This window comes from Periplaneta americana, chromosome 8 (assembly GCF_040183065.1).
Source record: "Periplaneta americana isolate PAMFEO1 chromosome 8, P.americana_PAMFEO1_priV1, whole genome shotgun sequence".
Taxonomy (NCBI): domain Eukaryota; kingdom Metazoa; phylum Arthropoda; class Insecta; order Blattodea; family Blattidae; genus Periplaneta; species Periplaneta americana.
Genome location: NC_091124.1, coordinates 49,878,939 through 49,897,520, shown reverse-complemented (window position 1 = coordinate 49,897,520; position 18,582 = coordinate 49,878,939). Strand labels below are relative to the sequence as shown.

At 34.9% G+C, this 18,582-nt stretch overlaps 1 protein-coding gene across 3 annotated transcripts in view; it reads left to right on the top strand.

Moving 5' to 3' along the window:
• jar (Myosin heavy chain 95F jaguar) overlaps window positions 1–18,582 on the top strand; it is a 206,189-nt gene that overhangs the window by 155,042 nt on the left and 32,565 nt on the right. For all 3 annotated transcript variants that reach the window (XM_069832849.1, XM_069832848.1, XM_069832847.1), the window contains exons 14-18: window positions 1,682–1,889; window positions 10,652–10,776; window positions 11,247–11,363; window positions 15,625–15,845; window positions 17,025–17,115. In XM_069832849.1, coding sequence (XP_069688950.1) covers window positions 1,682–1,889; window positions 10,652–10,776; window positions 11,247–11,363; window positions 15,625–15,845; window positions 17,025–17,115 — 762 coding nt within the window. The remainder of the gene's footprint in view (window positions 1–1,681; window positions 1,890–10,651; window positions 10,777–11,246; window positions 11,364–15,624; window positions 15,846–17,024; window positions 17,116–18,582) is intronic.

Below are 18,582 nucleotides of genomic sequence, written 5' to 3'. Positions count from 1 at the left end.
CCTTTCCTGTCTGTTCCTCTGCCTTTCCTGTCTGTTCCTCTACCTTTCCTGTCTGTTCCTCTGCCTTTCCTGTCTGTTCCTCTGCCTTTCCTGTCTGTTCCTCTGCCTTTCCTGTCTGTTCCTCTGCCTTTCCTGTCTGTTCCTCTGCCTTTCCTGTCTGTTCCTCTACCTTTCCTGTCTGTTCCTCTGCCTTTCCTGTCTGTTCCTCTGCCTTTCCTGTCTGTTCCTCTGCCTTTCCTGTCTGTTCCTCTGCCTTTCCTGTCGATTCCTCTACCTTACCGGTCTGTTCCTCTGCCTTTCCTGTCTGTTCCTCCGCCTTTACTGTCGATTCCTCTACCTTTCCTGTCTGTTCCTCCGCCTTTCCTGTCGATTCCTCTACCTTACCAGTCTGTTCCTCTACCTTTCCTGTCTGTTCCTCTACCTTATCGGTCTATTCCTCTGCCTTTCCTGTCTGTTCCTCTGCCTTTCCTGTCTGTTCCTCTGCCTTTCCTGTCTGTTCCTCTACCTTTCCTGTCTGTTCCTCCGCCTTTCCTGTCGATTCCTCTACCTTTCCTGTCTGTTCCTCTACCTTTCCTGTCTGTTCCTCTGCCTTTCCTGTCTGTTCCTCTGCCTTTCCTGTCTGTTCCTCTGCCTTTCCTGTCTGTTCCTCTGCCTTTCCTGTCTGTTCCTCTACTTTTCCTGTCTGTTCCTCCGCCTTTACTGTCGATTCCTCTACCTTTCCTGTCTGTTCCTCTACCTTACCGGTCTATTCCTCTGCCTTTCCTGTCTATTCCTCTGCCTTTCCTGTCTGTTCCTCTGCCTTTCCTGTCTGTTCCTCTGCCTTTCCTGTCTGTTCCTCTACCTTTCCTGTCTGTTCCTCCGCCTTTCCTGTCGATTCCTCTACCTTTCCTGTCTGTTCCTCTACCTTTCCTGTCTGTTCCTCTGCCTTTCCTGTCTGTTCCTCTGCCTTTCCTGTCTGTTCCTCTGCCTTTCCTGTCTGTTCCTCTACCTTTCCTGTCTGTTCCTCCGCCTTTCCTGTCGATTCCTCTACCTTTCCTGTCTGTTCCTCTACCTTTCCTGTCTGTTCCTCTGCCTTTCCTGTCTGTTCCTCTGCCTTTCCTGTCTGTTCCTCTGCCTTTCCTGTCTGTTCCTCTGCCTTTCCTGTCTGTTCCTCTACTTTTCCTGTCTGTTCCTCCGCCTTTACTGTCGATTCCTCTACCTTTCCTGTCGATTCCTCTACCTTACCGGTCTGTTCCTCTGCCTTTCCTGTCTGTTCCTCCGCCTTTATTGTCGATTCCTCTACCTTTCCTGTCTGTTCCTCCCCTTTCCTGTCGATTCCTCTACCTTACCGGTCTGTTCCTCTGCCTTTCCTGTCTGTTCCTCTGCCTTTCCTGTCGGTCGATTCCTCCACTTTTCCTGTCTGTTTCTCTGCATTTCCTGTCTGTTCCTCCACCTTTCCTGTCTGTTTCTCCGCCTTTCCTTTTAATTCCTTCACATTTCTTGTCGATTCCTTTGCCTTTCCTGTTGTTTCCTCCACCTTTCCCTTTTCTTATTCTTTATCTTCTATAGTTTATAAAGCCCCATAAAACCCTGACATTGGAATACAATGGAGCTGCATGAAATAAATGTTTAATAAGGAATGGAATTACCGTGTAATTTTATTACTACTTTCTTGTGTATATGAATATCTTTGTGTTGCCAGGCACTGTTGCAAGCACTGGGGATGACTGAAAATGATTACCGTTTTGGCGTGACTAGAGTGTTTTTCCGACCAGGCAAGTTTGCAGAATTCGATTCAATCATGAAATCAGATCCCGAGAATTTGGCCAGTATGGTAGCCAAGGTGAAGAAATGGCTTCTTACATCAAGGTGGAAGAAAACTCAGTGGTGTGCCTTATCAGTTATAAAATGTAGGTAAAATTTGATAGGTCATTTGTAAAGGGGCCTACCAGCTTCATTAGCAAACTGCATGTAGCACGTCGCATGGATTTAACTACTTTCCTGCTTGATTTTGCTACTCGTCAGACTAACACACTTCAACATTTCCTTCACTAGAGTGTTTTTTTCTTGGGTATTGGTAATGTGCACGTATATGTAATGCATGAATTAGACACAGATTATTTAAAAAAATTAGATAATTCCAAGTATTCTGAATATGAAACTCCAAAGCATGTGTTCATTCAAATCTGTACAAATTAATGAAATTTTTAAATAACTTAACATTTAATGTTATATACAGAGCATTCGGCTTGGGATTGGGCCAATAAAGTACAAGCAGCATGTGGCATAGTCAGCAGAAATTTCGATCTGTAACCTCCTGTGTAGTTAAACACATGACTTACACTTATTATAACACGCACACAATTGTTTTTATTTCATAATGAATACTAACTTATGTTGAAAACTTTGTTCAAAATGGCGTCTGTCTGCATTCATTTATTTCCAAATTGTAAAGTTAGAGTCTTAAAAGTTCAGTAGCCATTATGTACAAGAGCGTGATTAGGAATGTTGCAGTACTGCATTTTGGTATCGATATTGAATACCATACTCAATATCAATATTCCCATCATATCGAAAAGATGGTATCAATTACTTAAAGTATCGATTGGTATTGCTGAAGTTTATTGAAGAGCAATGCCACTACATGGATATGGATGAATATATTTATTTTAGTAGGTTATTTTACGACGCTTTATCAACATCTGAGGTTATTTAGCGTCTGAACGAGATGAAGGTGATAATGCCGGTGAAATGAGTCCGGGGTCCAACACCGAAAGTTACCCAGCATTTGCTTATATTGGGTTCAGGGAAAACCCCGGAAAAAACCTCAACCAGGTAACTTGCCCCGACCGGGAATCGAACCCGGGCCACCTGGTTTTGCGGCCAGACGCGCTGACCGTTACTCCACAGGTGTGGACTGGATGAATATAAATTTATCCATGGCCACTATATTGGGTCCATCATTAGTAACAATGTCTGTAATTTTTTTGCTTTCGATGAACCATTCATTGAATATTTCCAATATTAAATTACTTATATATTCATTAGTATGCCTTGAGTCCATTTCCTTCACTGAAACATTGACAGATACGAAATTCATGCCTTCTAAAAAGTGCACAAATGCACCTAGAGATGTTATGATAGGCCTACTGCATTTTAAAGGATACTTGGTATCGATATTGAATCCCATGTAACTTAACTTACACCCAAAAACTTTTCTCTACCAGGATTTCCGTCCACATATCCTTCTTGTGGAAATAAGTCCGCAATTTACTTGTAGAAGGAGGCATTTCAGCTGTTTAATCACATCACAACTGGGAGGCTTGCTGCCTATCCAACCCCTTAGGATTTATCCAGTTCACACCTGTGGAGTAATGGTTAGTGTGTCTGGCCGTGAAACCAGGTGGCCTGGGGCAAGTTACCTGGTTGAGGTTTTTTCCGGGGTTTTCCCTCAATCCAATATGAGCAAATGCAGGGTAACTTTCGGTGCTAGACCCTGGAGTCATTTCATTGACATTATTACCTTCATCACATTCAGACACTAAATAACCTTAGATGTTGATAAAGCATCGTAAAATAACCTACTAAAATAAAATAAAAATTTATACATGAACTGGTTAGGTATTGAGTACAGTTCGGATAAAATAGCTGTATCAGGATAGGAATCTTTGGTCTGTGCATTTTGTTTACAAACATTAACTAGGGCTGTACTGTCTATTGGGGAATGCTCTTCCCAGCAGTTAATGTTTGTAAACAAAACACACGGACCAACGATACCTATCCTGGTACAGCTACTTTATCCAAATAGTAGTAATGAGGAATGGAAATAATCAGGGAGAAACTGTCAGATTGTCTCATAAAACAAAAATATACAAAGTAACACATTTACATAAAGCACTAACTTTAATACAATTCATAGCCCTAAAATACTGTTACAATCAAAGTTGAAAACCAAATCCAACACATACATTCTCCACTTAAGTTACATCTTTCCTGCCCAAGGTAAGGATAACGAACGAAAAGAATAAAAAAGAAAATTACTAAAATAAATCCTACTCTAGGGAAGGAAGGTGTGACTAGTTATCACACTATAGCTTTAAAATAATATCACAACAAACTCGTGTAACATGAAGATCTGGGGGATAAAGCCACACCATTTGCGCCTTATATAGTGATACAATATTCACACTCAATAATAACTAATTGCCAAAACCACCTGACGAAAAAGGGAAACCAATCATTATCTCATAACTATAGAAATGGCTTCTCCTAAATGAGCGCAAGAGTTCTGATGAAATGTGTAAGGAAGGAAAGACTTAAGTCCTACATCCCACACACGCCCTATTGGGATGAAAAGAAAATAAGAGAAAGGAAAAAGAAACAAATGAATAAGTAAGATAAAAATGACTAAAATAAAAAGGGGAAGGAAAGGGAAAAAGGAAATAGTGGCGAAAATCAATCGCCACATAACACAACACAATAACTTAATATGGTTAACAACTATAAATCCGATTTGTCTTGCTGCTTTCAGTGCTTTTCTATTGATAACAGTAAAATATCGAATCCATTTATAGTCAGTATCACAAATAAAGTATCAATACCTACTTATATTGATAGTACCACAATGTCCCTAAGTGTGACTCTTTGGCTACTCACTCATTTACAGAATAAGAGTGGTAAGTACAATAGGCCTTAGGCTGCAGTGTAAGCCTTCAGGTCACTCCGTTATGGAAAAAAAAAAATAGGCTGAACTTTTTGAAACGCCTACTTCCTGTGAAACACGATGTAGTTTGGCTTTCTGTGGAAAATGTTTCAATGATGTACCAATTTTATTAAAGAACCCTTAGTTTTGGCTTAGGAATTCTAGTATTTAGCAATCCTATATTTCCCTTAATATAAGAACAAGTTGTCTGTTTCTCTACCTGAAACTAGGAAGCCAGGGAATTTCTCTCTGATTTGCTTACACACATCTCGACAAGAGTCGGTTTTGTCATATGTGTCATAAATAACATTTTTTTGTTTACGTGAGCTTCTTCAGCTGGCATTTAAGTGGCCTGACAATCTAATTTAATGCACACACACTAAAATTGCATTTGAAAGAACTAACACTAAAAGTAATGACATGTCTTGATCTTTAAGAGACGTCATATTACACATCACATGACATGCCTTGAGCTTTAAGCGTTATCACACTGCACAATGAAGGCAGGTATGGAACTAATCGGAGACATACAAGCACATTACTTGGCTTACATTACCTGTTACTAAATCTACATATTACTCTGTGAAAAGATTTATTAAATCTACATACATACTTAGACTCCAACAAACAAAATTTGATAACACAATCTCAAGGGAAAAAATGGAACTCTCTGCATCATAAACCACAGTTAATTCCCGATTTACCACGAAAATAGTCTGTAGCTGCATTTAGACTGGCAACAGGCCATGATTGTTTGGCCAAACACCTGCATAGAATTGGAATATATCAGTCCCCTAACTGCCCATTGTGCAACTCAAACCAAGAAATGGATTCGGAACACCTCAATATCTGTGTTTCAGTGGCTGACCATGATAATATCTTTGAAAAATATTGGAGTGACCTTATTGTCAAACGCATTAGAAAACAACAACAACATTACTTAGCTTTGAGCTGGCATAACATCAGCCGATTGCAATTCGGCCCAGACACAAAGTGAAAATATATGCTCCTTTCTGTTCATACTCTTTTATAGACGTACAAAAGAAATGCGTAAAACTAAAATGCAGTGCACTACAAGAAACATAATACTTCTCATTAGATTCTGATATTTTTTGGAATACCGGTAGTTGAAGTCCTATTATTATTTATAAAAATTTGGAAGTTGAGATTGGTAACATAAGAGCAATATTACGGTACTTTAAGCTACAGGTTGCATGACTTTTGATACATTGTGTTTTGTAATGCCATACATACTGAAAATACTGAATTAATGTTTTGAAGATTTCTTTCTTGCTGTCCTACTTAATACTTCAAATATATTTTCTTCTTGGTTCCTATAGATAATAATGATTTCTTCCTTTTATAAGTTTCCTTTCTCTAAAACCATTAATATAATAATTGGCATCTAACTGAAATGTCTGTAGCATTACGTATGCTTACAGCAAAATCAAGCTCTTCTTAACCTTTTTATTGATAACGTTTAAATAATTAAGTGCTGAAAGTAAATGGTACAACTACAGTCTTCCAGTAACAATGTGTTATGCTTATCACTCGTAGTTATTTTTGTTCATCTCCATATAGATAATGTAAAAATAGTTTGCATTAATTCTACAGCGCTTGAGAAAAGTGACATAAGTCAGTTTCCACAAACCTTTTTTGATAATTTATTGACAATTTACACTGGTTTATGTCGATTTGATTTTTTTCTGTATGAATTATTGTAATGGGAGGAATACTTATGTATTTTTTTTCCAAGTGAGCAGATGTTCCATAAGTTGTCAATAAATGATCAAAAAAGATTTGTGGAAACTGACTTATGTCACTTTTCCCGAGCACTGGAGAATTATTACGGTACTCTGACAATATGGTACATCATGCATAACAGTTAAAGCAAAAAATTATATTCTGTAGTAGGCCTATTACTTAATGAAGTTAGCAAAATACGAATATCAGTGTTCATGCTAATCTTGAATTTGAAACGATTTACAATTTTTCCATATTTTCTTCCTTTTTCTTTTCTTTTGGGTTGGAAATTTGAGTCAAGTGTCTTGAAGTTTTGTTCATTACAATTATTTCTGTCTGTGTTTTCGTATGCTTGGCTTAAAATGGGCGGATTTGTTGCTTCAATTAAAAATAAATTAATAATGTAATTCTTTCATCTTGTTCCTCCTCTCCAGGTATAGAATGCTGTGCCCTTCCTGCTTCCCATCTATTCCTCACATTACGCTCCTCCCTCTCTTCCTTCTATCTAATCTTTAACTACCTGATTCGCATTCCAACCCTACCCTTTTGGTAGTCCACTTTGGTCCTCCCAAGCTCCACATCTGTCTCTCTACATCATGTCTACCACATCTCCAGGTGAGTAATACTCTATTTCATTGGCTCTCATTCATTCAGTATTCTATCAGTTAATGCTTTCTAAATTCCCTTTCATTAATTTAATTATTCCCAGAGTGTCAACAACATGGTGTATAATTTAGTTTAGTTCTTTTAATTTACCTTTACTTCGGGGCCATTTATTCGTACAATATTTGTGTATTGTTGCTTTTATGTTAACATAAATTTGAGACCATTTATTGCCCTGGAGTTTACTGGTTAGCCTTTTCATATTGTACATTAAATTATCTTAGTTATATGAGTTTTTAGGTTTTCACTGTGAATGTGATCAGAAATAGTCTTTTGGGTATTCCATCGTGTCATGAAACTTAACATTTCCAACTTTTCGAAATCACATACAGGTTCCATCATCAGAGCAGATAGGTATGACCAGAAGAGTTGTCTTCTCTGTTGGTCCCTTTATGTCTTGCTAATTCAAACATCTGAGCATTTATAGTTCCTCAGTATTACTGTATTTGTATAAGATAACAAATTGTTGGAGTCAAATGAGACATACGAATAACATGAATACAGAACATATTAATAACATAAATGTATGTAAAAGAGATTAATTAAACTAATTTATAGTATTATTATTGACGTAGAGGAGAAAGATTCAGTCACCTAGTTTCAAAAATAAGTAGTTACTTGATCAGCGTAATTTTACTCATGATGCAGTGAGTAACCTGAGTTGCCATACAAACAGATATTTCATATAAAGCTAGGATGCTACAATGATGGTGATTGAGAGAAAAAGCTAAAGGAGTTACAATTACTTCCCTATAATAATTCGGTGCATTTTGGGTATTATACAATATGCATTCAGCTCAACTGCAACTTCTTTAGCTTCAAGGATGGAACCTGTTTGTAGTTCCGAAAAGTTGGAAATGTTAAGTTTCAGGACACGATGGAATACCCAAAGGTCTACTTCTGATCACATTCACCGTGAAAGCCTAAAACCTCATATAACACACATAATTTAATGTACCATATGAAAAAGCTAACCAGTAAACTCTAGGCTGACCAGATTTTTTATGGTTCAGCAGGGGACATCGGCAATTTCAAGAAAAACCATAAATGCTTATCTAGTCAATCTCCGTTGAAATGTTGCACAAAATACATGTAACAGTAGATACAATAATAGAACTTCGTGCACTAAATTTATAGAGTACCAGTATCTTAACATTCTTAATTAAATGCATAAACACATGTAACTCCTATACATAATAGCCACTAAGAATTAAATTTCAGTACTGACGCATGCATGGAAGTCTTTCATATAATATTATACACACTGAACTCTAACACACATTTTAAAGGTACTTATCTGAAGAATATATCTTTTTAAGGATCTGTTCATTCCCATACAATTTCACATTAAGTTCTTCACATGAGAAATGAAAGTTTCTTTTCACTTGTAACAAAGCTTTAATTGTTTCAGTTTTTATTCGTGACTTTTCATCAGTCCAGATTGAATTCATTGTGTAGAAAAAAAAAAGTTTTTCAAATGATGAATTGCTGACTGAAAGACACATGATTAATGACACTATTTTGAGGAGATTTTCAAATGGAATGGAATTTTTTTGAAATGTTGAAAAACATCAGACCACTTTTCACCTGTTGATTTGTCACAAAACTCCTATTTTTTAACTACTTAAAAATGGACACTGCGGCAGTTCTAACACTTCCACGCAACGTGAATGAAGACAGATGCTATGTTCTTCTCAAAGAGTGCAGAATATTTCATACTGTGCTCGCTGATTCTTCTGTCTCGTATTGAGAACCATTCAGAAATGTGCATGAATCACAGCAGTTTCATCACGATACTTATATATTTACGTATGAAATGTTATTCAAACAAAATCAAAACTTCTGGGGACGAAATTGATTTTCAGGGACAAAAATGGGGACATTTGCTCCCCGGGGACAGCAACTCAAAACTGGGGACTGTGCCCGGAAATTGGGGGATGTCTGGTCAGCCTAGTAAACTCAGGACAATAAATGGTCTCAATAAATTGACATTAACATAAAAGCAACAATACACGAATATTGTACAAATAAATGATCCCAAAGTAAATAATACATCTAAAAGTAAACTGAATGTACTAAACTAAATTATACATCATGCTGGTGACACTCTGGGAGTAATTCGGTATTCTATCAGTTAATGTTTTCTAAATTTCCTTTCATTAATTAATGAAGTAGTGAAATTGGACCCTTTTTCCACATAGTTGCATTGAAGTTCCATTGTGGCGACGTTAAAGCTCCTTTCAATATAACGACATTAAAGCGTCTTTCATGAAAGCGGCACTAAAGGAAACATTAAATGATAGAATACCGAATGAATGAGAGCCAATGAAACAGAGTATTACTCACCTGGAAATGTAGTAGACATGATGTAGAGAGACAGATGTGGAGCTTGGGAGGACTAAACAAAGTGGACTATCAAAAGTGTACCGGTTAGGGTTGGAATGCGAGTCAGGTAGTTAAAGATTAAATAGAAGGAAGAAAGTGAGGGGCATAACGTGAGGAATAGATGGGAAGCAGGAAGGGCACGGCATACTATATGTGGAGAGGAGAAATAAGATGAAAGTATTACAATAAGCATTAAGGATTGTAAGTAAAGAATTGTATTAAGATATCATCATATTTAACTCCCTACGTATTAAAATTGTCTCTACTGTGTTCAAAGTACAAATGTATTATTATGTTCGTTTCATGTATATTCGTTAAATTTAGCAGTGATATGTTATTTCATTATATTATGTTAGTTTTTATTTTTCCAGAAAAATGAAAAATATTCTTCATATTTATTTAGCTGCACCAGTAGCGGCTCGTCATAAAAAAAATAGATGAAGTGCTGTTCACATACACAAATGCATGAACAGTTCTATCAATATAATGAGTAGGCCTACTATTCGTAAACTACGTACAATTTTACTAGTTCTAGAACACATACAAACAGGAAAATTAATTTATTTCAGGACTCGCCCAATTTCTTGCATATCAAGTCAATCCTCCTATCTTTTAAAGCAGCAAACCTGTCAATGATGTCTTCATAAAATGTCTGAGTTTAACTGAGGGTGGACAGTATATCTTTATGCACTCATTCATTGGTCGAATAGAACATGTAATATTGTCACGAAATGATGAATTAACACTACCATGAACACGAAAATTAATTGGTAACTCATTTTAAAATTTTATCCCATTTGGATATCCTTCCATGTCTTGGATCTCAAATATAGTCATTAAAAAGAGTCTCCAGAGAAAATGTCAGTTGATTTACTGAAAAATATACTATGGTTCATTAAATTGCATCACACAGAAAACGAATTTGTAACAATTTGATATTCCTCAATTGTGTTTGCATTCCACAGCTATTAAAATTCACCCGTAATCACTGGCTAATCCTATATAACCTTGTCTTAAGTATTGTTAGATATCTCTTCTTAGCAAAATATGAAGTTATTACAAAAATTTGTAACTTACTGTTGTTATTGTTAGTATTAATACATATTATTATTGTTATATTTTTAATGTTATTGTCGTCGTTGTTGTAGCACTTTTAATGTTGTTAATATTCATTTTCAGTGAAATACAAGATTCTGTATAGAAGAGCGTGCCTCATAACAATACAGAAGAATGTTCGCATGTTTCTAGCCAAAAGAATTCATCAACCAAGGTACAGAGGCATAGCAAAAATCAACAGTCTGCAGGTAAAGTAACTTGAAATTTACATAATCATGTGTATTTAATGCTTTTCTCTTCAGAGAGTTAATAATTAGGTTAAGTCTTTTGCTTTCTCTTAGTGAATACAATTGTAAAATCAATAGTTCACTGGATTTTCCTTATTCTTATACTCAGAATAATTACTATTGTTAACTTGTTTCAGCTGTAAAATTAAGTTGTCGGTAATAGGGATACGGTTTATGTTGATTGGTTTCTAATTCCGAACACTTGATTACTAAGTTATTAGCTCTTTTGTACTCGGGTTAATTAATAGCTGTCATCAATTTGTGTACTTTGTCAGGGTTGCCAACTCGATCTCCAGATATTCCGTTAGATGGGAACCTTAAATAAGTTTTTAAAATCTATTTCAAGTTTACACCACCCTCAACATTTTAATTACACCTATTTGAATTTATTTTCTTTATGAAAATGTGTATATATATATTTTTACCTACAGGCAAAACTAAAACAAATGGAAGCTTCTATTGGACAACTCAAGAAAGACAAACAGTCGAGTCTCTCTGACTTGAAAAAACTGCAAGCAGACATGGCTTCTGCAATACAGAAAATAAAGGTAAGAAAAACAAACTTTCATGATCACTCCTAATGCAAATAAGATACCATCTGAGGGAGGGGGAAGGGAAGCCCTGAAAGCATTTAACATGACTTTTTTTAGAGGGGATGTACAAAGGAAGGGTTCTACGGAAAATATGATTGTACATAAATTAGGGGAGTTTTACCTGCTCGTACTTTTAGAGGGCATTAAGAACTTTCGAAACTGAAGCCATTCAAGTACTTTTGTGTTTGGAGCTAAATGGTGAACGTCAAAATGTTGATGGAACTTATTTTTGGTTTCATGCATTTGTATATCAAATGCTCATTAAAATTTAGTTATGAACTATTTATCAACATAAATTTCCGACATTTTTATCAGTAATTCACACAATTTTGCCCAACTAAATTATGCATATGATAAATCTTGATTGCAGGGGCAGAACAAAGATTTTCCTTTCTTCATTTTTGTGATGAAAAATTGTAATTGAAATTGTATTTCTTTAAAAAAAAAAAAGGAAGAAGCTATTATGGCCTGAGAAAAGACCCGTAAAAACATTTAGTTGTTCTTTATGGGTTGGTATGAAAATTATGCCTCATCTATTTTTTTTTTCTTTCAAACCTAACAACCTATGTTGTTGTCGTCATCATCATCGCCATTTCCATTTCTGCTGTTTAGTCACTATCCAAAGACAGGTTGCAATCTCATAAATGACACCAATAAAGCATCACTTATGAGGCAACTAAGCTAGTAATGTTGCTAATTTCATTTAGTGATCATAAAATGTCTCTATAAAAATATATATAGTTCCACTATACAGAGTGACAACACGATACATTCACATGAAAGTAAAACAGTAGCTGTTCAAAATGGTGGATGTTTCGGATATCGTATAAAAGAAAAGGTTGTGATTGAATTCCTCACTGTGAAGAAAATTAGTGCAATTGAGATCATACTCATCTAAGAAATTTGTATTGTGACAGTAGGCCCACTCTAGATAGAAGTAAAGTTAGATATTGGGTGAGACACTTCAAGAACAAAGAAATAAACATAATTGACAAGCAGAAGAGGAGATGATACTAAGGAATATGTTACTGGAGCTAAATGACAGCTGTGAGTAGTATGGAATGAAGATAAATGCAAATAAGACTAAGACCTGGTCATAGGAAGAAAAATAAAGAAGGTAAACTTGCGAATTGTAAATGAGGCAGTAGAGCAAGTGGACAACTTCAAATACTTGAAGTGTACATATTACTTGTCTGATGAATGATTACCGGTGGCAGCGAAGATAACTGCTTGGAATGAATCATGTGACACAATCTCTTATCTCAGGGGTAGCTGTACAGTGCACTGTATTGTTGTGAAAGTAGTAAGTTCAGCTATTGCTCAGGTACAGTGAATATACACCCTCTTGGTACTGATTGTTGTCGTTGGCGAACAATAACACTATTTACGAGAATTGTATTTGCGGAAATGTCATTTTCGAGAATGAGAAATAATCTGCCTGTTAACATTGTACCGACTGCCACTAAACACTGCAGTTCATACTAAAATATCAGTTCCTCCTCTAAAATAATAATAAACGGAGGGAGAAGCTGATGCAATTTCTCGTTATCAGCATTCATCGACGTTCACCTTAATCAGTTTGATCATTCGACATTACGCATTTTGAATATTGCAAACACATGATTTATTACACTTTGAACGTAGGACTATATAATAATAGATAAGATGAACGCAGAACTATATAACAATAGATAAGAGCTGATTATAATTAGCTATTGGAACACATTACATGAATGATTTCACAATAAGAATATATAATATTATTAAATGAAAAAAAAAAACTGACATATTATAAGTAATAATTGACATTAAAAGAGGCGCTGATATCAATATAATAATTTTATTATTGTATGGTATTATTATATTGGCACTAAGTGCAGGATAGCAAGTAATCATATGTAACAACAATCTTGAATAGGGCGACCAGACGTCATTTTTTGTCCTCCTTTTAGGCCTTTGTCTGGGGTCCGCACGGATTTTTAAAAAATCAAGAAATGTCCTGCCTTTTTCTCTCTTTGCTCCGCCTTGTTATGGTCGTTACTCACAGCCCCAGGGCTCATAGGTAGCTAGTAAATCAAGAGATCGAGGTGTGAATGTAAATCTAAATAGATATTTTCTGTCCTGTTTAATAATTATAGTTCCCTTGACATGTACATGATATAAGCCTAAATCTGTACTGTAAATTATTCTCATATCTTATAAAGTTCACTAGATTGTTATCCAGGTGACAGTTTTGTAGGGCTTTCCACAGCACTGTGTGTAGAATTGAATCATGCTCCTTTTACAGATCTATGAAGGCAATCATGTGCCTTTGATTGATTACATTCCTTTTTTTAATAATGTACAAAAAATTAATAATTAATAGCCTTTGATAAGCTGTAAACCCACACTAGTTATCATGAATCTTTATTCAATTACCGTTATTAATTCACTTTTTAGTATACAGTACGGTACATACTTTTTTTAGATTATATTAGAGACATTTTTTTACTGTTATTCTCTTTCAGTTTTTCGGCTCCTTTCATCACCTTTGTTTTTAAAGTGATATATCGTACGTCTCTTTTCAGTTACTCTGTATACTGTACACTTTTCATCTGTGCATCTTGTTCATTAAACTAGTCATTTAGGAGTATAATTATCGTGATCTAGTTTAAGGAGAGTGACAGGTAAAATTTTGATCATTTTCAGTCAAACTCGCATTTTCGTTTTCTTGTAAAAATGAATCCACAATCTCTTATTTATATCTTGAGCAAGTTTCAATGCCTGCGTAATTTTTATGCTTTTGAGCACCGCAATATATAAATGGCTGCACGCTTGAACTTCAATTCCATCTTAATTTTACAAGCTGTTTTCTCACCCTTTTTTTTCAGCACATTCGTTGTGTTCGAAATGTAAAGGCTCTTACAGTTTTGGTGCTAGAAACATGAAATTTTTACTTCTTTTTCTATATATGTGGTTAACAAAGTAGCACATGGGTTTTATGATTAAATGAAAACTTTTAAAAATAAAAAATGATATATTTATAGTGGCAATGGAAAATTTCTGTTTTTAGGTATGCAGTGATTATACATTCCCCCCCCCCCCGCCCCTCTTTTTGTATTAAAGATGTAGGAAAACTAATGAACGTGTGATGTTTTTCTAAATATGTCATTGGTCTTTGAAAAAAAAATTCAAACAGTCTACTGAAAAATTGAGTGACATATTTCATTTTGAAATATGCAAATTTTTCAAAATATTTTTGTTAGTAATTCAGAAACTAATTCACTAACAGAACTGAAACTTCACCACATCATTATCTATCACACCATGATTATGTGTACAAAAAATCAAGGACGTAGCTTGAGAAATGTAGAAAATAGAAATTTCACCCATCATCCCCCTTCTGATATTTCACAATCTTATTATGCGGACTTACTATTCTTTTATCTTCATCAGAGATTACTTTCAAACAGTGGTGTATTTATAAGCAAAAATTTGCCATGACTCTGTGATTTCGGTAGTACCAGTAGTAATTATTGTCTTCGTTGTCATTGCTATCATCTTCACCACTACGACCACCACCACCACCACCACCACCACCACCGTCACCATTTCCGCAGGAATACTTATGGAATGTCAGACGAAAATATAAGGATTTGAATGTAGATATAGAGATGGTTAGGTCTGCAGAGTAGACCTCACTATGAAATTGTTTAAATATGAATAAAATATTACTCTTTATAAATTCAAAATTTGACGATAGTAATGCAATTTGATTACCTAGTCTTAATAACATTTAATTTAAAGAGGTCCCGTAGTATCTAATAATGTTAATAATACATGTCCAGCAATATTATATTGGCTGTATATGAAAATCATAAAAGTGCCCTGGCACCGTTCGACCTCAAAAAATAGTATTCTGGTGCTGCCTGGGCCTGCCAGGCCTGAAATACATCCCTGCTTTGAAATGTAAAACTTTTCTGTGGGCTGGTGTAACAATAATTCTGAAATGAGATTGATTCTCAGACAGAAGATTCATATAGAGGTTTTTAAGTTTGTATATCAATTGGAAAATTAATTAATATTATCGGTTACAGATCAAAATCTGACTAGAAAGTGTTTAAGTGTTGATTTCCCAATGTGTCATTTCTTTAAAATGTATTCATAAATATTATATAATTAAAATTGATCATATTAGTGCAGTGTTTACTAACGGTACTGTATTTGAAATTTATAGAGAGAAGAGAAGATAAAGCCTGGAGAAGTAGATAAACTATACACTCAGCTTATGAATACCACAAACACTCAGATGAACCAGCTTCAAAAGAAGGTTCAACAGCAGAAGAATGCTGAGGAGCAGGAAAGATTAAGGAAGATTCAAGAGGAGATGGAAAGAGAGAAGAAGCGAAAGGAAGAAGAGGAGAGGAAGAAGAGAGAAGAAGAAGAAAACAGAAGAAAGTAAGTGATTTTAATTGATCATAATATTAGTGTTACATTTACTTAAACAAATGATATACAAGAGAAATTGAGGACCGATTTTGCAAAACTTGCTAACTGAAAAAACTAAATTTTATAGGAGAGACAAAACACTGTAGTAAGCAAAATTTTGCTGTAACTCTCACATAGCAGAAAGCAAGTTTTGGAAAAACGATCACACTTTGACACACTACAATGAAGAGAAATAATCAAATTTTACTAAGACGCCTTTAACATCATGTAGAGGCCTGCCTTATGTTAACGAATCCATCAAAAATCTCAATTTTGCAAATTTTGCAGTTAGCAAGTTTTGCAAAAACGGTCCTCAATTATACATTTTTAGTTAAAGCCATATTTCGCCATATTGGAGTAATGTAATATAGTCTTCTTCACAAATTTTATGAAAACAACAGCATATAATGTAGTCTATACAAATTTACAACATTGTAGAGGGCTACACCTCCTTAAGCTAAAAAATTCACTGTATTAACAAAACTTACACACATCATATATCACAACATAATCATATATGGCACAAAAAATGAAAAAAATCTAACATTTTACACAGTACAGAATGTTAAGAATACACAAGGAAAGAAATATTACTCACCCACAACGAAAATATAATTCACAATCATAATTACACACTGTATTCATATTTAAATCAACCTCAGAACACGTGACTTTCGATATTCTTAGTAAAACCATGCAGTTACTCTATTAACTATAATGTAATAATTCCACTATAAAATAGGATGTTGTATGAAAAACGGTATCATGAGAAAATGTTAAATGTTACATATTGATGTAGAATCTGGAAAAAAAAAAAGCTTTGTTATATTTATCTGTGCCATTACGTATCTACTTCTTGCTCTTGTATTATTATATTTTATAAATACATTTTGAGCTGAAATATTATTGGAAAACTAATCCACTATTCCACATACCATGGAAAGAATGTAATATACTAACGAAATAAGGAGAGGTGGGAATACAGAACGATTCACATTGGCTTGAATTATCGTTGGAAGCAAATGTAAGATTCAAATTGTTATGTCTTTACGGACAGAAAGAAATATTTTGTTGCTTTTAATTAGTATACAAAAATATGTTAAGGAAATCATGAATTCATGTATTCAAATCTGATTTTTTGAATTTCAGAAAAATTGAAATGGAAGCTCGTCGTAAGGCAGAAGAAGAAGAAAGGAGGAGACAAGAAGAACAAGATAAAAAGGCAGCTGCAGCTCTTCAGGTTATTACAGAGAATACTATAGATAAAAATATACAATTTACAAAAATTTCTATACAAAGTAGCCTCCGATTGATGCATTTCTGCTATATACATTCACGACAATACTATAAATATATTATATTAACAGTACAATGTAACCTTGATGCATCGTTCCCATTATCGTCGTTTTCCCGCCTTTTTCGCCCGATTTTTGGTCCCAGAAATAGTTCCATATAAATAACATTATTTATTTCCCGGTTCCATCGTTCCTCAAACTAGTGTTTTATTGCATTGATCGTTGAGAAATCACTGTCCCAACACCATATTTCCCTGCATGGATAGTTTTCTTTTACTTTGAAAGGGCGAACTTTTTGTTCTCTATTATGATCTTTGAAGCAAGAGGATGCACAAAGTTGCGATTCAGAGAATGTACCAAACTTTGCAGAGAAACGTAAAATGTACAAGTATTATGCCGCCATGATACGTGACGTGATTCGTCATCATAGTGCAGCGTACGAACTCTCCACATGTGTTTGGTTTAGTCTGTTAATGCAAAAATTAGTTACTATGTGTGTAATCTGTGGTATGAAGACAGGTATTAGATTCTGAAAAGAAATGCAATTTTATAGTAACTTATTGATTAATCATATTTTTCCACACAAGAACGATGTGGAAGTGTATAAACACTTGATACAGTATTAGTATGGAATATATTACGCAGTCGTCTTACTTAACGAGATTTATCATCTTAATGCTGCGATTTGTGTTGAGTCGGCTGTGCTACAACCAGGGTTGCCAGATGTCCTGATTTGGCGGGACATGTCCCGATTTTCATATAAAAGTCCCGAGTCCCGCTTCGATTTGAGGCGGGATGCAAAAAGTCCCTCCTTTGTATAATTTTGTATCGTTATCTAGTAACTATTTTGTCCTCGGCCTAAATAATTACAACAAATTGAAATTAATTTTCTTAACAATGTAGGTTTTTATATAGGAAAAAACGAATATTTTGGCAAGTGTAAGGTTTGTAACAACTAATTCAGTGGTGAATATGATATCTCTAAACATTTAAAAAGAGACGTTCATCCCAAATCAAGGCAAAGAGAATGGAAAAAAGCTTGTTGAAAATGTTAAAGTCCAGTAATAAATATGTAGCAAGCTCTGAAAATATGTACTGCACGGTACGTTAAATTATGGATTTCGAAGGTAAGTCATAAAATAAATATGAATTCAAGTTTCAATAAATTTTATATTGTTATCAATTAATAAACATTGAAATTTAAATATTTTGTCACATCTGGTGCCATCTTTTGGAATTTGTGCTTTACAATTAATAATAAACAGCTGCGGAAATCTATGAGACAGAACTACTATTAAGCAGGGGCGATTTCTCCGGGCATGCTATGCTTGCTGTGCAAGCCCAATATTTTCGTAGAATGTATATTTCTCAAAATGGCGTTACGTATATTAAAATTTATTTTGATTTTTGGA